Raw genomic sequence first — 24,809 nt, 5'->3', positions numbered from 1 at the left:
CTTCATTGGCATCGACATCATTTTTCAGAATACGCCAGAAAACTCCTTGAAAATCACTGTATTTTTCCATATTTGCGCTGTGATTTATAATATGGAGCATAGAAGGAATTGATAAATACAGCGATATATTTGTAGTCTAGAAAAGTATTATTATTTCAGGAAGCGTATACGTAACTTGCAATTCTTTACTGTTGGGTTAGGCACCTTTATACATCTTCTCCTGATCCATTATTCATTACAAATATCCTCTGGCTCACATTGCTCCAGAGTTCACGGAATGAAGATATAATATAAACAAAGTTCCAAGGGATTAAATCGGAGAAAATAGACGTGGGATGAAATGAAAAAAATTGTACGGGAAGAACCGTCGAATATCGATTTCTCTATGTGGAGCATCCCTTAGCCTACAAAGAAAATACTGCCTTTTACCAGGATTTGTTTATTAGAAGCATAAAGATGTACCACAATATGGATTCGATTGTACCGCCAATTAAGTGATAATTGGGAAATATAAAGGGTGTTTTCTTTTAGAGCTATAGAACTTTAAATTGCAATAAAACAACGATGGATTATTCGATTGACATGAATTTTATTTATCCGCAAGATAATCTTGTGGCATTACATTTTAAATATGATTTCTGGCATATGACCGCCACGGCTGGCTCGGATGTAGTCCAATCTGGACGTCCAGTTTTCGATGACTTTCTCCAACATTTGTGGCCGTATATAGGCAATAACACGGCGAATGTTGTCTTCCAAATGGTCAAGGGTTTGTGGCTTATCCGCATAGACCAATGACTTTACATAGCCCCACAGAAAGTAGTCTAGCGGTGTTAAATCACAAGATCTTGGAGGCCAATTCACAGGTCCAAAACGTGAAATTAGGCGGTCACCAAACGTGTCTTTCAATAAATCGATTGTGGCACGAGCTGTGTGACATGTTGCGCCGTCTTGTTGGAACCACAGCTCCTGGACATTATGGTTGTTCAATTCAGGAATGAAAAAGTTAGTAATCATGGGTCTATACCGATCACCATTGACTGTAACGTTCTGGCCATCATCGTTTTTGAAGAAGTACGGACCAATGATTCCACCAGCCCATAAAGCGCACCAAACAGTCAGTTTTTCTGGATGTAAAGATGTTTCGACATACACTTGAGGATTAGCTTCACTTCAAATGCGGCAGTTTTGTTTGTTGACGTTGCCATTCAACCAGAAGTGCGCTTCATGGCTAAACAAAATGAAAAGGACGTAGTGCGCGATACGTATTCCGCACAGAACCATTATTTTCGAAATAAAATTGCACTATTTGCAAGCGTTGTTCAGGCGTGAGTCTAGTCATGATGAATTGCCAAACCAAACTGAGAATAAATCACTTGACAGGTGTTTAATCGGACGCAATCTTGAACAGTAATGCCAACTTAAAGTTATTTACCTCGAAAAAAAACACCCGTTAGAACATCCGAAACCATCATTAGGGTTTCTGATTCCTGAAACATAAAAGGCAACCTCGTACTATTGTGAGCAGTAAAAGAATTGCTTTGACAGTCTAACAACGACATTTTTCTCCAGTGACGGACGTCATGTCAATCCATTGCTAAAATAGAAGGAGTATAGGCATTTATTAATCTCACCAAGAACACGCAATTGAAAATGATCATCTCCAACAGTCAGCGGAGTGAAAAGCAAAAGTCAATTGAAGTTCCAAAAATTCAAGTGAAAAGTTGTTGCAGTCGGAACGTTTAAAGTTCGGAATTAATTAACATTCTTCGTAAGAAGAGGATAAAGCGGTAGGGTCGAACTGGTATCTGTTTCTTGCGCCTCAGATAGGGTCTAAACTATGTGCGGTTTTCCTTAAATGTACACTTACTTACCTAATTTTACTTTGCCCGAGTGTTCCGAGCCATTTGTTGTTGTTCACATCAGCAGTAAAGTGGAATCAAAAGTTTCTCATTAATAGTGGAAGCTGTACTCGGGAAACCGAAGCTTGCTGATGCTGGAATGGCTTGTTTGAATAATTATTACAATTCCATAATTGATATTTCGTTTCGTCATTCCATAGAATGAACGGGATATTATTTCAGGCCAATTGAAAAGTCTGATAAACAGATGGCGGTGATAGTATTAAATACATATGATTTTTAGTTAGTACCAACCTTCAAACGATACGTGTCAAAATTTGACAACAATCCGAGCATTAGTTTGTGAGATATTGCGTTGTGAGTGTAGCTACTTTTGTTATTTGAAAAAAGACGGAAAAAAATTATTTCGTGTACTGATAAAATATCGCTTGTTGAAAGGAAAAAATGCAGTTCAATCAAAATTTTGGCTTTAGAAGAGTTTCCGGGGTCTGCCCCAGAAAAATCAACCATCATTGATTGGTGTGCTAAGTTTAAACGTGGTGAAATGAACACCGAAAACGGCGAACGCAGTAGACGCCCAAAAGAGAAAATAAAAAAAAGTTCACAAAATAATTTTGAATGGCCGTAAAGTGATGTTGATCGAGATAGCAGTCATTGTGAAGATATCATCTGAACGTGTACATCATATCATTCACGAATATTTTGTACATGAGAAAGCTGTGTGCAGAATGGGTGCCACGCGAGCTCACAATCGATTAAAGGCAACAACGTGTTAATGATTCTGAGCAGTGTTTGAAGCTGTTTAAGTGCAATGAACCTGAATTTTTGCGTCGATATGTGACTATGGATGAAACATGGCTCCATCATTTCACTCCGGAGTCCAATCGACATTCAGCTGAGTGGACTGCACACGATGAACCGAATCCAAAGCGAGGAAAAACACAACAGCCAGCTGCCAGGGTTATGGTATCAGTATTCTGAGATGCGCAAGGTGTATAATTCATTGATTACCTCCAAAAGGGCCAGACCATCAACAGCGATTATTATATAGCGTTATTGGATCGTTTAAAGGATAAAGTCGTTAAAAAACGGCCCCATTTGAAGAAAAAAAGGTGCTGTTTCATCAAGACAATGTGTCGTGTCACAAATCAATGAAAACAATGGTAAAATTGCATGAATTGGGCTTTGAATTGCTTCTGCATCCACCGCATTCGCCAGATCTGGCCCCTAGCGACTTTTTCCTGTTCTCAGACCACAAAATAATGCTCACTAGAAAGAAATTTGGCGCAAATGAAGAAGTAATCGCCGAAACTGAGGCCTATTTTGAAGCGAAAGACAAATCGTACTACAAAAATGGTATCGAAAAGTTTGAAGATCGCTATAATCGCTGTATCGCCCTCGAAGGCAACTATAAATAATAATAAATAATAAAATCTAATTTTGCCATTTGTTTTACTATGCTAGACCGGGGACATTTCAATTGGCCTGTTACCTATAATCAATTATCAGGATCTTAAAAAACCAAAAATGAACCGAAATAGGATGCAGCAAACAAGACTAATGAGAAAACTCATAATTATCTGAATCGAGTAAATATGTACCTACAGCTTCAATCTTTGCTTATATCTACACAGTTCACTGAACATTTATACCTACAAGGAAAACTTTTATAACCAAATTTGTCTTTCATGCTATTCCCTCGGATTAGTGTAATATTGATCAATAATTGTTTGTTTTGTAAAGTTGAAATAATGAGGAGATCAAAAAAGGGATCGAAATGAACGCACCAAACTACCAAAGTTTAATATAACACTACTTCTAAACCTATCGCCATCTTATCATTGAAAATAGTAGTATTTGATGTTAGAATTAAAGTGGGTCGAAAACTCATTTATATAAATCTCATTCAGCTACCTAACAAACAGATGGCAGCACTAAATGCGTTATTGATCCATTCTCTGTGAAGGAGAGTTCTAGAATATTGTATTTTTTAATACAGGGTGTTCCAAACAAGTGCCAAAGTTTTTAGAGGCTGAATCCTTGTCCAAAATTTAAGGGGATGATTCCTGCAAATGAAAGCTCTCAGACCTTTCCGTGGAAAGTTGAGAAAAAAAATTAATTCAGTAACACCCTGTATAATTCAATCTGAAATTTTTTTTCAATATCTTATGAATTCAGTAAATTGCATGAACCTAAAGCAATATTCATTCTCAAAATATGTAGACGTCATGCGACAAGATCTAAGGACTAAATCTTATTATCTACGTTTATTTTTTTTACATAATTAATTAAAAATTATTCTATATGGCTCTATTATTTTGAAAATGTAACGTCCCTAGGACCCATTTCTTTTCTTTTTCATTTTTAAGTTTAGAAAAAGAAGAAAAATTCAATCAAGTGTACGTTGTCAGATTTAACTTTTTTTGTCATTCGAAAATTTTTTTGTCTCGCGGTTCTGATCATTTTTCGAAATTTCGCGAAATACCGTCGACAAACTTTTTTTCTATATATTTTTCCAAAGGTAGCTGCTAAATCTCGTAGTGAGTTGATAAAATGGTGAGTATCATTGAATAAACTTCATATACTAAAATTCAAAAATATTTACTTATGTGAATTGGAGCGATCCAAACTATTTGAACAAGGGCTATAAGATTTCATTACAATATTTCAATAATTAAAGGGGTTGCATTTAGATGTTGAAAGCAAATTTCAAGCTTTAAGCAAAATTTCTTGTGAATCACTTCACCTAAATCTTAAATTCTAGCAGAATATCGAACTCAGAACTTCCATGACAACCCTCATAAATAAAATTCTAACGGACTGAGGTCCGGTGAACAAGGTTGCCATGACAAAGTCCCTCTTGACCTTATTTTCATTTAACCGAGCTTATCTCCCTTTGTATCTGATACTATATAGTCTATTCGATCACTCCAATTTTTCACTACTTTGAATCCGTATTAAACCACATCATTTTGATATTTTTTATAGAACAGCAGCAGTAGCAATCTACCCTTTCGACTTCCATCTGAAACAACTCGCCGTTCTTCAAACATGGAATATGTCAGAATGATGTTGGAAAGGCCATTCCGCATGAAGATGAAGATCACCGAAGAGCAGAAAAGTGACCTGCTGGAAGCCTTCAACCTCTTCGACTTGGACGGAGATGGTAACGTCACTAACAGTGAGTTGCGCGTAGCCATTCGAGCTCTGGGTTTCGAGGTGCAACCAGAGGACATAAAAAAACTCAAGGAAGCAGCCCAAGTTTGTATCGGAATCAACAAAATCTCATTCGATAATTTCCTGGATTTGATGGAAACGAAGATGGTACAGCGAGACGACACAGAAGAAATTATCAAGTACTTCAATTTGATCGATACTGACGGCAAGGGAAAAATCAATATTGAGAATCTGAGGAAAGTAGCTAAATCTTTGGGAGAGGAAGTGACTGATGAAGTGTTACAAGAGATGTTGTTCGAGGCTGGTTCTGATGAGATTTCGGTTGACGATTTGATCAAGTTCATCAAATCTAGTATAGTGAGGTTGCAGGAATTGTACAATAAAAGATGAAAACATCAGTTAATCGTATTTTATGCACACCTGTTATACAGGGTGTCAGTGACTAACTACGATAAAATTCAGGGGATGATTTTTCATAAAAAAGTAATGCGAGGGTCTTGTGATATGGCCACCATTATGGAGGTCTTTTGAAACTTCATTTGAGGGGCCTGTAAGGAATAATTCAGGAAATATATCGATTTTTGGAGGTAAATTCAATTTTTTCCCAAATTTCGAGTTCAAGTGCCAGAACTATTTACACTGCGCAAAAAAATTAACGCACATTATGGAAATCTCAAATTTATTTTACAACTGAAGGTGTTCTCAATGATAATTATTTTTATCAGAATTATTCATGCATATGTTATCCTTTTTCAACGTTTTTCTTCAATACATATGTTTTTTCCAAGCAGGAATAAAAAAAGATGAGATTATCAGATTTTGAATGTATTGGCTCCATTCTGAAATCAGTTGTTCTCGATCAATTCTAGTGATCAATAGTTTTTCTTTCGTTTGATTTTCTACACTCGATCGCTATGCAATGCGAAACACGCCATTTGACCCAAGAGGAATGTGCCCAAGCGGTAGTTTTGCAAGAAGAAGGGTGGACATACTCAAGAATTGCAGAAAGATTTGGAGTTTCCCATACAAGTGTGTCCAGAATGTTGCAGCGATTCAGGGAGACAGGCATGAATGTCCGAAGACCAGCACAGGGTAGACCACGGGTAACAACTGCCATTCAAGAACGTTAGTTGAGAGTTTCTTCGTTGAGACAACGGTTTGCAACCACTCACCTCCTTCAAAATCAGCTTGAGCAAACTCATGGGGTGCAAATTAGCACTCAGACAATAAGAAATCGCCTCAGAGAATATGATTTAAGGCCTCGTGTCGCGTCAAGAGGCCCAGCTCGTTTGGATTTTGCGAGAGAGCATATCCATTGGGAAGAGGCTGATTGGGAAATAGTTCTCTTCACAGATGAGTCCAGATTCTGTCTCTGCCATTATGATCGACGTTCCCTTGTATACAGACGTCCACATGAAAGATATGCTCAGTGCAATTTCCTGAATACTACTGATTTCGGGGGAGGATCGATTATGGTATGGGGAGGAATATCTTTGACTGATCGCATAGACCTAGTGGTCGTTGATAATGGAGCTATGAATGCTGATAGGTATATAAGGAACATTCTTGAAGATCATGTAGTGCCATTTGCCCCATACATTGTTGAAAATTTCATTTTTATGGACGATAATGCCAGACCCCATCGTGCGCGCATCGTTCAGGAGTACCTTGAAGAGGTTGAAGTCTCTTGAATGGAATGGCCAGCAAGAAGTCCAGATCTCAATCCGATTGAGCAGGTTTGGGACAACCTCAATAGAAGGCTGAGAAGTTCAGAAAATCATCCAGCTACTCTTAATAACTAAGGAATCCCACTCAGAGAAATCTGGGAAGGATTAGATCAGAACATTTTAAGATCACTCATTTTGAGTATGAACCGTCGTTGCCGAGCTGTAATTAACGCAAGGGTTGGAAATACCAAGTATTAAATCACTTATCAGCATTCCAGTATTTTGAAAATTGTTTATTTCTCTTCTTTCACATAAGATTCGGTGAAATCCTGAATTTTTCCATTTAATGTGCCTTGTTTCGTTCAAAACCTTCCCGAGAGAACAAAAAAAACAAGTTATAAAGTCAATGTAGAGTTAACTTTCATTAAAATTGAGATTTTCAGAATGTGCGTTTTTTTTTGCGCAGTGTATTGAATTTATTTATTGCTTTGAAACCAGTAGAACAACAACAACAACAATTTCAAGCTTTGAATATTTTAGTGGCAACAGATCCGATCGAATTCAATGCACGAGCGCTCAAAAGCTCCTGACTCAGTGCTTTTCTCAATTTCTCATTATCGATCAAGATACAGGAAAAAGAAGAACGTTACCTTTTCGATGAATTTCCCGAAATTAAAGTAAGCTTGTCTCCTACATTTATTTCACATTTTATACACGTCATATTCAACAGTTTGTTAGTTTTTCTTGGGTGTTTTTATTGAATTTTTTCATGGTAAATACAAGAAATTTTACGCTTATTTCTCCAAATTCTCAAATTTTTCCGTTCAGGGTATCGATAAAAGAAAATCCCAAGCTGCTGCAACCGCCTATGCCCTGCGCAAAGAGGACCGCTTCTTTGAGATGCGACTAAACATCAACGACGAACAGAAAGCTGACATAAGAGAGGCGTTCCACATCTTTGACGATGACGGGGATGGTGTAGTTGACATGGAAGGCCTGAAAGTGACTTTCAGAGCGCTGGGCTTCGACGTGAAAAAGTCCGACTTGAAGAAATGGGTCTTGGAAGTGAACCCAAATGCCAATTGGAAGGGTTGGTATCTAACACTAGACGTTTACTCGAATACAAACTTATATTGGAATCTTCTGAATCATTTTTGCCAAAAATAAAGTTCAATATGGAGGGTTCTTCTATCTTCATTATTAGAACCAATAGATCCACACCTTTACAGTGCTATCACATTTATTTCCGCTTCATATTCATAAACAGGCAAGATGCAGTCAAAAAATCTTGGGATAAATTTCATTTCTACCCGAACTTATTTCCAATTGTATCTTCTCCCCAAGATACAAGAACTGCCAGATTAAAGTCACGTAAACCTTTATGGATTCCTCAATCTAATGAAAGTGACAAGGAAATTTGGAGTTCGGAATTGAACTCTTGTAAGTCTAATCGTTGATGCTTCTGAGGAAGTTCTAAGTGTCAATCTTCCTATGAAAATTTGGTGTACTTCAAATCAACTTGGGACTGGACATGGTCGTTGCAATAGTATGCTTTTCAAATGGCATTCTATTGAAAACCCACTATGTAGCTTGGCATAGATAGAAGAAACCATTGACCACTTGTAGTGTCCTGATGTAGTGTTATGGAGTCACTTCGTTCTCTGTCTTGTAAAGTTTTTCCTGAGATTCTTCTTAAAATCTTCTTCTACATCCTCCAAGACCCTTCTGGTTGTTGCTGCATCTGACCGGCTTTCTGCTGTGTACCTCTATCATGTCTCAAGACAGTTTCACACATATGTATATTCGTGCCTTAGTATTAATATGAAGGTATTTGTTTTTCCATTTTGTCATTCCAGCTAGCAGCCACTCTCAGTGCTTTGTTGGTTTTTTGTCTCCTTTCGACTCAACTACACCATATCCAGAGAGCTTTATGTCCATGTATTTACATTTCATTTCCTGCTGTATTATTTGACCGTCGAAAACAAGTTTGCACCAGATTGGTATTTAAGATAAGCAAATCCTAAATTCAATTCACAAAACTATTCTTCGCTGATTTACTTCTTGATTTCTACCCATGGCCTTGAGCATAGGGACGGCTATGTTGTTTTCGAGTATTTTCAGTTTTCTCACTTTCTCAGTCTAAATAATATTATATTATCTCACATAATTGGAATTGATTCATTTTGAAGATGAGAAGATCCCTTACCAATATTTCATGGAGATAATTGAAAGAAAAATGTGCGAGTATGATTCTAGAGAAGACGAAATAAAAATGTTCCGTATTCTTGACCATCAAGACCGAGGTAAAATCACTTTCACTGATCTGAAGAGAGCAGTTAATATCTTGAACTTGGACGTGAATGACGAAGAGATTATGGAGATGCTGGAAATGGGTAGAAGTGTTTCTGGAAAGAACGAAGTTAATTTGGACGACTATATCATTGCTATGAGAAGAAGCCCAGTATAAAGTATAAATATATCATCTTTATTTTGTAGTTTTGTAAACATTTTTCAGTGAATAAAGGAAATTTCACGAAAGAAATGGTCTACTTGACTGTAGTGAATCTTTGCTAGCCCGAGAGATGGCGCCTTGGCCTGCACATCTCTCGAAAGAAAGCCATCACATCCAAGGTGTATATGGCAGGGAACACTGAGTGCCTAACTGATGATTCTATCAGTGTTCTCGGGATAGAACATCACAATCCTTGAGAGAGAGTGCTCCTTAAAAATTGACTGAGAACGCCTCACAAAAACAAATTTTTCAAAATATTAAGTTTTCAACACAATTGGAAAATCCTGGATTTTTAGTTGTGGTCTAGTCGATTTTTGACCTTACCTTTCGCCCGCTACTGCGGTAAACATCTTCAGATGTTTTTAGGTCATACATTGTAACTAAACGACGTAATTCTCTGATATGCATGTTGGGAATTAAAAAAAACTTTTTTCCTTGTCTTCGGTGGTATTGCATGTCAGAATTGACAATTCTAGAATCAAGTTCAATCTCTTCGAAATAATATACAAAAAGTTGAGTTTACAATTGTAACTCAGTGAAAGTAAACAATGTCTGACGATGAGTCAATTGATGTAGCACCTGAAGGTGGTGAAGGAAAAGAAATATACCCTTATGGGGTAAGACTTGTTTGGTTCATTTCCATCTCCAATAGAATATTCAAAATCACGAGCAAAAACCTAAAAACTTTCATAACAAAATTAAACACTTTAACTACTTGTAGCTGACTATACTATTTAAAATCTGAAATTTCCTAAGGATTCACACCTATTAGGATCATTATCTCATTCTGAAACACTCTGTATAGGAATACGAAGGTGGAAGAGATGATCATCTGAACAGGCATGGCTTCGGAAGTGCTTTATTACCAAATAGTGATATTTATGAAGGAAGTTACATCCATGGCAAACGACATGGTCTCGGTCTATACTGTTTTAAGAATGGTGCAAGATATTATGGTGAATGGAAAAAAGGTCAGTTTTCATTAATAAAACCTAATATTGAAAATATAATGTGACATAAAATATGCAACACCAAGAAGGCGTTAGAAACAGAAATGTTCAACTAGTTAAAAGTGTAATTGATTAAAATTTCATTCAAAATAATCTAGTAGACATGAAAAATTTGAAGTTTTACTTGTTGTGACTCTTTGCTAGACCAAGAGATGGCGTCGCGGGCTACGCATCTCTGGAACAACTGAACATAGGTGTATATGGCAGGGAAAAATCTATTTAATATTCGAAAATTTGATATTTTTTTTTATTTTTCAGGTCTCAAACACGGACACGGTGTTCTTTACTATCCAGATGGCTCGAAATATGTTGGGTTGTGGCGAAAAGACCTAAAACATGGCCACGGTTTTTATTATTATGCGAATGGTGATATCTATGAAGGCAATTATTATAAGAATCAACGTTGTGGATTGGGAAGCTATAAATATACGGAAAATAATGTCATTGCTTATGGTAATACTCAAAATTAATGTTATTTTACTGCCATTGGAAACTATAACAACCAATTTTTGTATCAAGTTGTATAGGATTTCGAGTGGATTTTCTTCAAATTTTACATTTTCAAGTAAAAATGTACTCCAAGTATCCAAAAATTATTTCAGGGGTTTGGAAAGATGGACAAATGAATGGATCTGGTGTGATTCGATACCTACCATATCGTTTCCATGGATACTTCGAGAAAAATCTTCCCAAAGGACCAGGATGTTTCACTTTCGATGGCAAATATATTTTGCACGGTTTTTACGTCAACCTTAGAGATCCAGCGTTTGATTATGTGAGCAACGATGTCTTGGATTTGGAAGGAGGAGATACAGAAGGTAATTTCATTGATAATATTAGCCACTATTCTTTGGTTGAGTGCTTGGCTGAGAACCAATTCTCTAAAACGCACATTTCAACATGTGCAGCGCAGGGGGCTACTCAAAGCCTCGCCTGTTGTAGCTTTGCAGCAACAGCGCCAAGCTATGATGTTCATTCTTCTTTGAAATACAGACTTTGTGACCAAATACTAGAGTGCTGTGTTTGAGAAACAACCACTCGAAAGAGGGGAACAGAAAAAATATATGATATACCCAGCAAACACAAATACGTATCATAGACATAACATATATATTACAACGATCTATGTTACATAACAATGTAACATACACGCGCCTTTCTAGTACCGCTCAACGACCGCTCTATGTCCGCCTTCCGTTACATAACATGTAACAAAATTGCCATGTATCATGTACAGATCATGTAACATACATGATACATCGCTGGTATATTACATCTGTAATATTTATGGTACATCCTTTATGTATCATATACGTAGCTGTTACATTTCATGTAACATACATGATACATCGCTGGTATATTACATCTGTAATATTTATGGTACATCCTTTTTATGTAATATAAATATATACAGGCTGGCTCAGTTTTTTGTAGAATAACAGTTGTGAGAGTTTTCAGTTTTTAAGATGAAAACATAATATGAATATGGGTCGTAATTTCATAATAAGGAAGTTATATCGAGGTTGTTCAAGTTACCAGATTTATCAATAAAATCTTTAATTTTGAACAACCTGATGTCAATAACCTCCTTATGTTTTTGTGAATTTATTGACCTATAAAGTGACTATGACGCTTTCATCCTAAAAGTGAATACACCAAGTTACTCTACAAGAACTGGGCCAACCTATATATGGTTATATTACATAATATATACTCAGTAAAAAGTTCACCATGCAATATAAAAAAATTTATCCGTTCTATGTGATATAACCAAAAGAAATATATATGCTACAAACAAGAGACATAAGAAAAATGTAATAGTTATCTGAATGTTTATATTACATATAGGTACTCAGAAGTAAATTCTCTATGCAATTCAAAAACAATACATACCTGTTCAATTCTTTCTGGAGGAAAAACTAATCAAACTACATATAAAAAATCTAAATAAGCCGACACCACACAAATTATGTTTTAGTGAATTTGTTGGAATTTTTTTCAATACCTTCCAAACAAAAATATAACAAATGATACACAATACCAATTGAAACTAAAACTGCTGGTATCTAGCCAACATCAATTAATAAGAGATATATCACTTATAACTTACATGAAAAGAGATACTTATGAATTAAGGTGCATTCCAAAAATATATATTTAAACTCCATCTTTCATTTTTTGCTAGAAAGATATTTTTTAGTCAACAATATTATTATTTTGAACCTAGAAAATTCAACAAAAACCAGATTCCTACGTTTGGTATGCACCACATTTGAAATATTACAGATAATTTATGAATAGTAAAACAGGATTTAATAATTTAACAATTGGGTGTTTGTTAAATGAAAGATCATAGAATTATTGAAAATTTTTAATGTAATCAAAGTACCTACATCAACCAAAACTTATTTTTGTCTCTTGATCCTCAATGTGGCCAGCCTTATCCACTCGGCTGATATCTATCTTCTCAAAGTCTGCACATTGGATAAAAGATTGAGATGCAAAACCTAAACATATTGGAATGTTATTAAAAATGGTATTTACAATTAAAATTCTCAGTAACGAGGTTTCCTGATTGGATAAATAACAAATTTCTTACATAATATAAAGTTATGAAAGTTTTGAATACATGAGTAAACTTCAGGAGGTGATTCCTCACTCTGAAACAGCAAAATTATTCATATCATACTAAAACATTTGATTAAACTTATCAGAATCTATTTCTCAAAAAGCATCCTTATGTGATCTGACATTGGTCATTAATAATGATGGAAGAAAAGGGTATTGTGCATATATGAAATCTAGATGTTTTAATTTCACGAATAGCAGAGAATAACATAGGTATATACATCACAAACATAAATAAAGTATAGCAGAAAAATAGTCTAAGGTAAAAACTAGCGCACTATTCAGATACTTCTTATTTAGATGATAAAACAATTGTGGTATTACTTCAGAACTATATACAGCCAAATGCAAATTACCATAAAAAGGAAAAATATCAAAATGCATATAATTTGAATGAAGAAGACAGAAACCATGCACACATTCCATTAACGATCCACAAAAACATGCAGCAAATATACCTATGCTATTAACAGGCATGCAAGTACAAAAGCAAAATGAAAGGCACATACAACAGCATTTATATATCTAAGTCGAAGTATACTTATATTCACTTACCTCACATATTTTCACTATGAAACTAATCTGGAATTGGTGAAAAATCATGGAATGTTGAATATTATTATTACAGTTTTTCACTTCTTATCTCACATATTTCCACGATGAAAGTAATCCGGAATTGATGAAAAATCAAAGAATATTGAATATTATTATTATTATAGTTCATCACTTCTAACTAACAATCAAAAGTTAGAAAATGCATATCACTTTTCACTGCACTAGTCCTGGCAAAAATCTCTAAACAGTTCAACTTTAATAAAGGTTATGTATTATAAGAGTACTTGTATAGATCTGAGTAATATATCATGAATATGCTATATTTACATAGCTTTTACATAATATTAGCAATGTAAAATATATATTGCGAATGTTACATATATGATATGTAACTATATTACACACTAGTAGATATCAGAGTTATATTGTTTTTAGGGATGCTGGAAGATGTATCATATACGTAACTTCAGTAATATAACAATGTTACATATATGATATGTATCAGATACATTAGTTTTGAGATGTATCAGGTATATACCTCATTTCTTAGGGATGTTATGTAACGGGAAGGCGCATATAACAACATGGTTTGCTGGGTAGAGTGTTTTTTTTCGAGGTATATAACTTTAAGTTGGCATAACTGTTCAACTCATCATGAATAGACTCACGCCTGAACAACGCTTGCAAATAGTGCAATTTTATTTCGAAAATAATGGTTCTGTGCGGAATAGGTATCGCGCACTACGTCCATTTTATTTTGTTTAGCGATGAAGCGCACTTCTGGTTGAATGGCTACGTCAACAAACAAATCTGCCGCAGTTGGAGTGAAGCTAATCCTCAAGTGTATGTCGAAACACCGTTACATCCAGAAAAACTGACTGTTTGGTGGGTTTTATGGGCTGGTGGAATCATTGGTCCGTACTTCTTCAAAAACGATGATGGCCAAAACGTTACAGACAATGGTGATCGATATAGAGCTATGATTACTAACTTTTTCATTCCTGAATTGAACAACCATGATGTCCAGGAGCTGTGGTTCCAACAAGACGGCGCAACATGTCACACAGCTCGTACCACAATCGATTTATTGAAAGACACGTTTGGTGTCCGCCTATTTTCACGTTTTGGACCTGTGAATTGGCATCCAAGATCTTGTGATTCAACACCGCTAGACTACTTTCTGTGGGGCTATGGAAAGTCATTGGTCTATGCGGATAAACCACAAACCCTTGACCATTTGAAAGACAACATTCGCCGTGTTATTGCCGATATACGGCCACAAATGTTGGAAAAAGTCATCGAAAATTGGACGTCCAGATTGGACTACATCCGAGCCAGCCGTGGCGGTCATATGCCAGAAATCATATTTAAAATGTAATGCCACAAGATTATCTTGCGGATAAATAAAATTCATGTCAATCGAATAATCCATCGTTGTTTTATTGCAATTTAAAGTTCTATAGCTCTAAAAAAAACACCCTGCATATTCCTTTTTGTATAACTTGAAGATTCAATATTTCTTGATCAATTATAAGCAAATATGTATTGCAGAGAATAAAATCAGCACAGAGCAACCAAAAGGTATCGTTCCAATTTGGAGATCAAGAAATATCACTGAATACAAAGAAGAACTTCTACCTTCAGAACCTTTAGACTTCCCTCGTCCTGAATCTTTGGATTCAGTGATGGACATCATTGAATATTTGCAAAAGCAATATGGACGGGAACAAGCGATGCCGATGGAAGAAGAAATGGATGAACACAGACAGACAACTACACCAGTGCCTACAGATCTGATGCTAGATGATGAAACTGCTGCTGTACAACCCGGAAATATAGATGTTTAATAGTGCTGTTTGAATTTTCGTTGTTCTACATTCAATTAAAAATTTGTAAATTGTAAAGAAATATATTTTCACCAGAAGGTATTTTCTCTTATTCTATGGCAAATTCGTTCATTCTGCCATATCTTTTAGAACAAAAAACGTGCGAGAATATCTCAGTTTCACAAAGATTTTATGGTTATATTTCATTTTTATATGTTGGTATTCGGAACTCTCATGCCGCGGATTTATCTATTATTTTCTCAAATTTGTGATACAGAAAACAGTTCTGCGATCATTTTTCAATGCAAACATCACTAAACAATTTTTATTCCATTAATTTCAATAAAAAATAAGTAAATTAAAGACAATACTCGTACATAAGCTTCATTCTAACACTCGGTTTTGAATTTTCAGCTTTTTGGAAGAATGCCTTCTGCATTTGTATTATAAATAACTATTATTTTTCTCTTCCGCTTTATAAACACATTCTCAAAATATTATTTTGGTATTTCGTTTGAGAGAAAAAAATCATACTTTTCTTCTATAATCCCTTGATTTTTTTCAAATATTTCGATTACTCGAAAAAATTGATAAAACTGCACACTTTGTTTTTATTTTGAGTATTTTTTGAAAACAACAAGCTCTACAGTTGCAGCAGACTGCATTTTAAGCGCGAAATGGAATTTGAGGACAGTGGAAAATTCTATAATCCATAGTAGCCCAGTTCTAGTGCAATAGAAAATCGATGTCAGTACATTTCCTAGAACAAACATCGGACTTAATCTCTGAATTGAGATTATTACCTTATTTATTGTAGTGGATAAAATACTGATTGTTATTTTTCATTGAAATGACATATTTTAATTCTCAATCTTTATTCAGAAGATCCTTTTTATACAAATAAAAAATCATTACATTACATATTCAAAACTTCTTGTGAAAGTCAACAAATGTATGGCATATAAACCAATTCATATTGAACGATAATTACATTCTTGCAATGCAACTTATTATTGAATATTTCAATTATTCTTCAATAAAATTGGTTTAAATAATGTGTAGATTACTCAACATTGTCAATTTTAGTACCTAGTGAATTCCAAATTGAAAAAAAAACAGTTAAGAAGCATACATTCAAAATATACAACAGAACAAGGTTTTTCATATAAATAAATTTGAATTACACTTCGTATCAGGTCTTTTATATCTTTTCCAGATAATATCTGTTTTTTCATTCTATATACATTATGATACAAAATTCAATCTAGATCTACCGCCCTGGGCCAGATGTTAAGAGATTCATCAGAGCTGCTCTTTCTTTTTCTTTTTTCTTCACAATGTCAACACATCTGTTTTTCCAGGAGCTCTTCCTGAGCTTGATGGGTCTGCTGCCAACATATCGACCTGCAAGAAAAGAAACAGCACTTTATTTTTGTTTTATAATGTAAGCAAATCCTAAATATTTTTTATTTTACATATTGATATTATCAAATAAAAATTAATGGTATCATTTTTTCAAACACACTGTATATAAGTTGGATCACTTAATTATTTGAGAATTTGCATCATACTTCATGTAATTTGTCAGTTTTTAACTACTCCAATCATGAATTCGATTAACCAAAAGATACTAGAGATTCGATTCCAAATAATTGCGATAGTTAAAGTGTTGTTTGTTTAGAATATCAACCTAATTCGAATTATTTTATTCTGCATGAATGATCACACATTAGCGAAGGTTATCGCTAGATTTCAATGCTATTAAGAGAAATTTAGAGATAAAAAATTTGGAATTAACCATTATATAAACAAAAATTCAATCGCAAGATAAACACCTTGAACAGCGATAATACGATCAAAATAAAAATCCTATCAAATGTAATAAAACGCAGGCTATTTATAGAGATCATGTGTAGTAGCTGCTTTGAAGTAATGTTGTTAGTAATAACAATTAGACAATTAAAAGGCGCCAGTAAGTAATAAAGATATTACATTTGCATCATATACACATAGAAATATCGATATCAACTGATATTTAACTACTCCTGGGATAACCATGGGAACAGATAGATAATATGTAGATGTTGCGTGATAGTAGAGCAAAGAATACTCTTCGTTGAATAATAGATTTAGCACGACTGACAGACACGAGAAAAGTGGCAAATTTTTATTCCGAGTCAAAATAGTTTTTCCTCGAAATCTTTCTTCTGAAGGGTGTTTTTTTCGAGGTATATAACTTTAAGTTGGCATTACTGTTCAAGATGGCGACCGATTTAACAGCTGTTAAGTGAATTATTCTCAGTTTGGTTTGGCAATGCATCATGAATAGACTAACGCCTGAACAACGCTCGCAAATAGTGCAAAATGAGATTGCCGTTGTTCCCGATTTCCATAAGCGAATTTTGTTCAGCGATGAAGCGCACTTCTGGTTGAATGGCTACGTCAACAAACAAAACTGCCGCATTTGGAGTGAAGCTAATCCTCAAGTGTATGTCGAAACACCGTTACATCCAGAAAAACTGACTGTTTGGTGCGCTTTATGGGCTGGTGGAATCATTGGTCCATACTTCTTCAAAAACGATGATGGCCAGAACGTTACAGTCAATGGTGATCGGTATAGAGCCATGATTACTAACTTTTTCATTCCTGAATTGAACAACCATGATGCCCAGGAGCTGTGGTTCCAACAAGACGGCGTAACATGTCACACAGCTCGTGCCACAATCGATTTATTGAAAGACACGTTTGGTGACCGCCTAATTTCACGTTTTGGACCTGTGAATTGGCCTCCAAGATCTTGTGATTCAACACCGCTAGACCATTTGGAAGACAACATTCGCCGTGTTATTGCCGATATACGGCCACAAATTTTGGAAAATTCATCGAAAATTGGACGTCCAGATTGGACTACATCCGAGCCAGCCGTGGCGGTCATATTTAAAATGTAATGCCACAAGATCTTGAGGATAAATAAAATTCATGTCAATCGAATAATCCATCGTTGTTTTATTGCAATTTAAAGTTCTATAGCTCTAAAAAAAAAAACACCCTTTACAAATGAATCAGAAGTATATTCTAAAAAAGTTGCTATTGTTATACATTGATATAAGTATTTCCCCGATTAGCAAGAAAAATATTTATCTCTTGGCAGTACCGCGCCTAAAGAATCGATTTGCGTAATTCAAAAAAGAAATAAATAGAAATTCTTTCGAAAGTCGCAACCGCAATCGTAAAAAATAAATTTGTTGCCATTTGATCATTCCTGGCAGACTGATCCACTAAGAAAATGGCGGTCAAAGTTCGCGAACTTGCTTAAAATAGGTACCGTATCGCATGTTTACTATAAACGTGTAGTTATTTTTGTATTTTCTTACGATATTTTAGTACATAACGACAAATAGACTGACCTCTTCGACCTAGACTAGATGACCCTCCTTGCCATCGTCTGAAGCCTTAATGACTTCCTGGTAACGATCAACATCGATATATAAACACCTACATAAACGGCGAACACGCTAATACAAATGTACAGCATGTCTCTGAAGATGCATAGCGCATTTGTGGCAGAAACGTCATGAGGAGAGACGACGACTAAGAACCCTAAAAGGGGTAGACTGCTTTATTTAACTAGTGACTATGAGACTTATTATGAAATATGTGTGTTGCTAGTACCTTCTCAATAGCAATATTCTCACTGTTTTTTATAGTTTAAATAATTATCTATTAAGCAAAAAAGAAAACCTCAAGAATTTCGTGTGTTGATAAAATATTGCTTTTTGAAGGGAAAAAATAGTGTTGAAGCAAAATCTTGACTTGATGAAGTTTCCGGGGTATGCTCCAGAAAAATCAACCATCATTGATTGGTGTACTAAGTTTATCGTGGTGAAATGAGCACCGAACGCAGTGGACGCCCAAAAGAGGCTGTCACCGACGAAAAAATCAAAAAAGTTCACAAAACAATTTTGAATGACCGTAAAGTGAATTTGATCGAAATAACAGACATTGTGAAGATATCATCTGAACGTGTACATCATATCATTCACGAATATTTGTACATGAGAAAGCTGTGTGCAAAATAGGTGCCGTGCCAGTTCACAATCGATCAAAAGCAACAGCGTGTTAATGATTCTGAGCAGTGTTTGAAGCTATTTAAGTGCAATAAACCTGAATTTTGAGTAGATATGTGACAATGGATGAAACATGGCTCCATCATTTCACTCCGGAGTCCAATCGACAGTCAGCTGAGTGGACTGCACACGATTAATCGAATGCAAAGCGAGGAAAAACATAACAGTCAGCTGGCAAGGTTATGGCATCAGTATTCTGGGATACGCAAGGTATAGTATTCATTGATTACCTCCAAAAGGGCCAGACCATCAACAGCGATTGTTATATAGCGTTATTGGATCGTTTAAAGGATGAAATCGTTAGAAAACAGCCCCATTTGAAGAAAAAAACAGGTGCTGTTACATTAAGACAATGCGCCATGTCACAAATCAATGAAAACAATGGCAAAATTGCATGAATTTGGCTTCGAATTGCTTCTGCATCAACCGTATTCGCCAGATCTGGCCCCCAGCGACTTTTTCCTGTTCTCAGACCTGAAAAGAATGCTCGCTGGAAAGAAATTTAGCGCCAATGAAGAAGTAATCGCCGAAACTGAGGTCTATTTTGAAGCGAAAGATAAATCGTATCACAAAAATGGTATCGAAAAGTTGGAAGACGCTATAATCGCTGTATCGCCCTCGAAGGCAACTATGTTGAATAATAAAATCTAATTTTGCCAAAAAAATGTGTCTTACTATGGTAGACCGGGGACTTTTCAATAGGCTTGTTACGCAAAATCTCAACCTGGTCGGAATATTGGGTGTATATCTTTTCCAATATTCTTGAATTTCCAATAATTATGGCGATGTGATCAGCTTGAAATTTTTATTTTATATTCACACCCAAAATCTGTACTGCGTTGGTTTTGTAGTAACGAAAATATTGGGTAATTATTTTCAATATTATCTGGTACCCGTGACGCGATCAACATAAAATTTTGCATCTATCTTGAAATTGATGTTTCGCATCTAAATTCGTTTCAATTGAATCTGTTGTTTATTATCAGTAAAACAAATTACGAAACCCCTAGTCGAATTTTGTCCACGGCTTTCGAAATCCCTATTTACGCTGAACATTTCAAGTTTTTAGCTCTTTAGGATCGGGAGTTATTGTATTCACGGCCAACCCGACGAATCCTTGATCAGTGAGGTCATTCTCACTCTAAAATTAAAGGCAATATGACGAAAAGACAAAGCGATCTCTTCGGAAACTATAGCTCAAAAATTGAAAATTTACTCATTTAACTTTTGAAGCTTATTTTTGCCAAAGAATCTTCTTGAAAAGTTTTTCATTGGGCAGCATGAAAATAAGCAATTTAAAGGTCTTTCTAACGGTACAACGAGTTTCCATATCTACCATTTTGTAAAGTTGAGCTATAGACGTTCAAACATCAAAAACACGAAAAAATCTTGAAATCGCAAAAACCAGCATAATAAACGGAGAAAAACAAAAATGCCATAGGACATTTATTGTTAGAAATTCGTTGTAGAATCTACACCCCGCCTGTGCTACGACCTTAAGGTCATATTACTGGTTCAATTCGCTGGAACATCCACGAGTTGAACTTACTCTGGCAAATTTTCGAAGATGATTTTATATAAGTGTTATAGATGAATAGACGAGTGACAGATAAGCAGCGGACACGTGATGTTTTTGAGCAAATTCTGTTTAAATAAGAGCAGGAGCTTTTATACCCTTCATTTCAAATGCGCGGTTCAGATAAGATCTAGTCTCGATCGCGAAGTACCAGAATACTCGCGATTTTATAAAGAAAACATAGATTTACTTTTTATTGTTTTATCGAATTCCTCAGGTAAGAAAAAATTCTTCCATTAAACATAAGAATTCTTTAAGATAAATAGTTTCGCACACAACATTTTCATCTCAAATCATTTTTCATTATGTGTAAGATTCATTGCACTATTTTAACCGACTTTTTCCACCTATAGTTAAAATTTAAATATTTTTCTTGGTTGTATTCAATTTTCTCATAATATCACAAATATTTTTTCTCTAATTCTGTGGCATATCCGTTCAATCTGCGGGAATATCTCAGTTCCACACAGATTTCATGGATGAAACAGAAAACAGTTTTACCAACCAACATTTTTCAATGAAAAAATCACTAAGCGATATTTAAGGAAATATTCCACTAATTTCAATGAAAATTCAGTGAATTAGAGAAAATAATGTATAATAATCATATAGACCACTCATTCTAATGGTGGATTTATGCACCAGTCCTACGAACTAAGACTAAACCTAACAACTAAGACCTAAGAATTGAACGCTAACAAATCAATGAGGGCGTTTATGCACGTTTCCTAAGAACTAAGAACTAACACTAGGAGGCCAACTGTTATCTAAGAACTAAGGGCTCAGGTGAAATAAAGAAGTACACATGCGCCGCATAGAATTCCAATATTAACGAGTACCAGTTTCTATCATTTTATGTTCTTTATTCGTGTTTATCGATGAAAAGTATTAGGAGTATTTGAAAAAATCAAATTTAATTTTTTCACAATAAATATCAACGTCAAACATCAAAGTATAGAACAAATAGAAAGTAGTTCGAGCACGTGCGCATGCCTTAACTAAAAACTAACAAGAGAGTGCATAAACGCCACTGAATTCTTAGGTTTAGTTCTCAGTTCATAGTTCTTAGTCGTTAGTTCTTAGGTATGGTGCATAAATCCACCATAACACTTGTTCATTCAAAAACTTGGGGAAGAACATCGATGCCTTCTGCACTTGTATTCTAAATAACCATTCTTGAATTAAATTAAATATACCTAGAAGTCATATATCCAGTATTACCCCAGTACAGCAAATTTTTACTTTTAATGTTGAATTTTTAACTTTATTTTCTTTTTACAGAAATCAAGATGAGAAATATCTTGTTGATAATCTGCTTTGTTTTCATCTCTTGCACATACTCCTTGCCATCTTATAACAGAGGAGGAGTACCAGAACGATCAGATCAAGTAAGACTAGGGTTGTCAAATACAGCAAGAAGGGAAAAATTTGATAGAAAAACTGCAGTAAGCTGGGGAGCAAGTGGAATGCCCTTCAGCGTTCTGTACATGAGACGAAGACATTCACCGAAAAAAATTCAAACCACCACATTGAAACCAATCAAACAGGAAAGGAGAAGATCGAACTCGAAAAAGACCAGATTCAACTGGAGAATACCGTACTCCGTAATTCCAAGAGTATTTTCTCAAATATGGAGGATGAAAGTTAGAAAATAATTGAATTTTTGAAAAATTTGAACTGGAAGAGAACAAAAGACTTGTTATTCAAATTTGGAAAACAAAATGGATTCAATGTGAATTATATGGCAAACATTTTTTTTTTGGCAATGATTATGGAGCTGAATTATATACTTTACCTTCTGAAATATCAATCATATCGAAAAATTTAGAGGTTAATTCTCAGCTAAGACTGATTTATATTCTGAAAGATCTCTATACCAAAATTTTACGGAGAAATTGATAATTCAGTATTTTGGCTTTAGGTTTCAGAATAATTTAATTGACCGATAAAGTCGTTGATTTGCTTTCAAAATGTATGGTGGAAAATGAAGTGAATTAATCATGATATTCGTCACAATAAAAGTTTTCTGAAAAATTCAGACAAACAGAAAGTGAACCCATTTAAAAACAAAATGATAATGGATCTAAAATATCCAAATTGGATCTGATCAAATCACTAATTTATGTATTATTGTAATGTATTATTTGTTTGGAGAAATAAATTTATAAGTATTGGAAGTTCTTTGTACTGAAACATCTAAAACGGTTAGTATTATTCTAGTTGAAGATTTCTAATAAAAGAATGGTGTGAATTTATTGCTGCCACCAATAAATAATACTCAAGTGTTTGATCAGTTGCTAAATATAAATAAGAAATTTGTGTGTAGTTTCTACAAAACTTCGTTTTCATTAAAAAAAAATCAACAAATGGATCTAGATTTAACTACGAAAACTTTTCAAATTTTTGACAAAATTATTAAAAATCCTTGACACATCAGAGCCGCTACTCATTTTTACTAACATCCATATCAAACTGATTTCTGGAAGGATGTTTCCCCAAAGAGAATCTTAAGCACTAGATAAGAACTATTATTAATTCTTCGTGAGAGCAACTTCTATCAATACACGAATACAGAAACCACATGGAGATCTGACACAACTTACACAATTTCCACTGACGCTGTAGCATCTCTCATAAATTCACCTTAATCAAAATTTTGATAATATACGTTGAACTCTATGATACCGAGATAAATATCCTCAAACATCTTTCTAGAAAAACATATAAATCATTTAATTAATAAGGTTGGAAATAAAACATAAGAACTTACCATTCATTTCCTTCATAGCTTTTGTAAAATCGGCTGGATCCTTGAAACTTATAAAACCATATCCTTTACTTTTATTAGTTCTCTTATCTCTGATAACTTTAGCTCTTAGAAAAGAGGAATACTTGTTGAAAGTTCTTGTAAGCAGTTCATCGGTAACGTCATTGCCTAAATCTCCGCAAAACATTCTGAAATCATCGTCCGCCCAATCTGCCAGAGTTGGATCTTCCCATGTTTGGCCCCCTGCCAGCCTTAAGAGCTTTTTATTTTTACTGCCTTTCCTTTTATAATCCTCCGGACCAAAAGATTGTAGAGCACTACTTGCTTTTCCTAAAAAAAATTAAGAGGCTGTGAGTCTTCCACAAAATTAACCTTTATATCTTTAACTATACGGTATTCACCTTGAGATATAGCAACCTCGGCACTTATTTTCTCATTTTTCAGTTTCTTCAATTTCTTTTCTACTTCACTTTGCAAAGCCATAAAATCAACAGAAGATTGGGTTTGTGTTGGAGCAGAAATATTGGTTTTTGCAGGAATAGTATACAAAGTAGGTTTAGCTGAAACCACTGCAGGTTGGGCAACAACAGGAGCTGCATATGTATCATAACTTGAATTTGGTCTTCTGAAGCTTTTGACTTGATGAGGTATCAACATAGGGGGAGCAGGAGGTGGTGGAATATTTCCGAATCCTGGTAATGCGAATCCTCCGGGAAAAGATCCATTGCCCATCAGAGCTTGTCCCGAAATTTCAGCCTCAAATCTGTAATCAAAGTCAGATTAGGAATGTTATATTTTTTAAATTGGTTATTTACTTACCTGCTCATTTCGTCCTCCATTTTACGAAATTTATCCATCTTAAACTCGTTTTTTAAATAATTCTTGTGAAAAAATAACACCAATGATCACTAATTATTTGATCTTTGTTTGGTGGTTAACACAAACGTCAACTGAATGGCATTTTGGCAATCGATATTTTTAATTCCTTATTCTATGCTCCTATCTGTCAAGGCAAAATAATAGCTATTTCTTTTTTACTATAGGTGGCGCAATAATTTTATTTCTTAGGAAAATCAGCTGACATCACCTAATTACCAAAGTT

General features: G+C 34.9%; 5 protein-coding genes and 1 long non-coding RNA gene across 7 annotated transcripts; 4 read left to right on the top strand and 2 right to left on the bottom strand.

Moving 5' to 3' along the window:
• Positions 1–4,274: 4,274 nt before the first annotated feature.
• Positions 4,275–5,437, top strand: LOC123684333 (caltractin-like). Its single transcript, XM_045623558.1, has 2 exons — positions 4,275–4,418; positions 4,851–5,437. The coding sequence occupies exons 1-2, from the start codon at positions 4,416–4,418 to the stop codon at positions 5,427–5,429; spliced, it is 582 nt and encodes a 193-aa protein (XP_045479514.1). The 5' UTR covers positions 4,275–4,415; the 3' UTR covers positions 5,430–5,437.
• Positions 5,438–7,340: 1,903 nt separating this feature from the next.
• On the top strand, positions 7,341–9,248 carry LOC123684310 (caltractin-like). Its single transcript, XM_045623520.1, has 3 exons — positions 7,341–7,478; positions 7,535–7,796; positions 8,896–9,248. The coding sequence occupies exons 1-3, from the start codon at positions 7,476–7,478 to the stop codon at positions 9,171–9,173; spliced, it is 543 nt and encodes a 180-aa protein (XP_045479476.1). The 5' UTR covers positions 7,341–7,475; the 3' UTR covers positions 9,174–9,248.
• Positions 9,249–9,694: 446 nt separating this feature from the next.
• LOC123684771 (radial spoke head 1 homolog) lies at positions 9,695–15,327 on the top strand. The gene is made up of 5 exons (XM_045624210.1): positions 9,695–9,835; positions 10,024–10,189; positions 10,487–10,681; positions 10,831–11,046; positions 14,963–15,327. Exons 1-5 carry the CDS (start codon positions 9,767–9,769, stop codon positions 15,256–15,258), a joined length of 942 nt encoding a protein of 313 aa, XP_045480166.1. The 5' UTR covers positions 9,695–9,766; the 3' UTR covers positions 15,259–15,327.
• LOC123684772 lies at positions 12,586–13,108 on the bottom strand. The gene is made up of 2 exons (XR_006748179.1): positions 12,828–13,108; positions 12,586–12,735 (listed from the first exon to the last, which is right to left on the bottom strand). It is a non-coding gene; the product is annotated as an uncharacterized LOC123684772 (long non-coding RNA).
• A 768-nt stretch (positions 15,328–16,095) lies between the features above and the next one.
• LOC123684421 (RNA-binding protein 42) lies at positions 16,096–24,666 on the bottom strand. 2 transcript variants are annotated; one of them, XR_006748148.1, is made up of 5 exons: positions 24,527–24,666; positions 24,109–24,470; positions 23,711–24,037; positions 23,544–23,651; positions 16,502–16,641 (listed from the first exon to the last, which is right to left on the bottom strand). XR_006748148.1 is itself a non-coding variant. In XM_045623680.1 (4 exons), exons 1-4 carry the CDS (start codon positions 24,562–24,564, stop codon positions 16,508–16,510), a joined length of 861 nt encoding a protein of 286 aa, XP_045479636.1. In that variant the 5' UTR covers positions 24,565–24,666; the 3' UTR covers positions 16,096–16,507. The 2 variants fall into 2 exon arrangements, 1 of the variants encoding a protein (XP_045479636.1); XM_045623680.1 differs by lacking the exon at positions 23,544–23,651 and having other exon boundaries at positions 16,096–16,641.
• Positions 20,701–23,114, top strand: LOC123684422. Its single transcript, XM_045623681.1, has 2 exons — positions 20,701–21,157; positions 22,222–23,114. The coding sequence occupies exons 1-2, from the start codon at positions 20,992–20,994 to the stop codon at positions 22,593–22,595; spliced, it is 540 nt and encodes a 179-aa protein (XP_045479637.1). The 5' UTR covers positions 20,701–20,991; the 3' UTR covers positions 22,596–23,114.
• Positions 24,667–24,809: the final 143 nt, after the last annotated feature.

Source organism: Harmonia axyridis, chromosome 7 (assembly GCF_914767665.1).
Source record: "Harmonia axyridis chromosome 7, icHarAxyr1.1, whole genome shotgun sequence".
NCBI lineage: Eukaryota > Metazoa > Arthropoda > Insecta > Coleoptera > Coccinellidae > Harmonia > Harmonia axyridis.
This window is presented reverse-complemented; position numbering and strand designations above follow the sequence as displayed.

What these genes read in the sequence shown, in the direction of transcription:
- LOC123684310 (XM_045623520.1), top strand. An exon ending in CCCAAATGCCAATTGGAAGG is followed by an intron (nt 7,797 to 8,895) that starts GTTGGTATCTAA and finishes TTCATTTTGAAG; the next exon opens with ATGAGAAGATCCCTTACCAA.
- LOC123684771 (XM_045624210.1), top strand. Translation starts at nt 9,767, where the DNA reads ATGTCTGACGATGAGTCAATTGATGTAGCACCTGAAGGTGGTGAAGGA. An exon ending in TTATGGTGAATGGAAAAAAG is followed by an intron (nt 10,190 to 10,486) that starts GTCAGTTTTCAT and finishes TTTATTTTTCAG; the next exon opens with GTCTCAAACACGGACACGGT. An exon ending in GGAAGGAGGAGATACAGAAG is followed by an intron (nt 11,047 to 14,962) that starts GTAATTTCATTG and finishes TATGTATTGCAG; the next exon opens with AGAATAAAATCAGCACAGAG.
- LOC123684422 (XM_045623681.1), top strand. Translation starts at nt 20,992, where the DNA reads ATGTTTTTGAGCAAATTCTGTTTAAATAAGAGCAGGAGCTTTTATACC. An exon ending in TGTTTTATCGAATTCCTCAG is followed by an intron (nt 21,158 to 22,221) that starts GTAAGAAAAAAT and finishes TTCTTTTTACAG; the next exon opens with AAATCAAGATGAGAAATATC.
- LOC123684421 (XM_045623680.1), bottom strand. Translation starts at nt 24,564, where the DNA reads ATGGATAAATTTCGTAAAATGGAGGACGAAATGAGCAG. An exon ending in ATGGAGGACGAAATGAGCAG is followed by an intron (nt 24,471 to 24,526) that starts GTAAGTAAATAA and finishes CTTTGATTACAG; the next exon opens with ATTTGAGGCTGAAATTTCGG. An exon ending in CGAGGTTGCTATATCTCAAG is followed by an intron (nt 24,038 to 24,108) that starts GTGAATACCGTA and finishes AATTTTTTTTAG; the next exon opens with GAAAAGCAAGTAGTGCTCTA.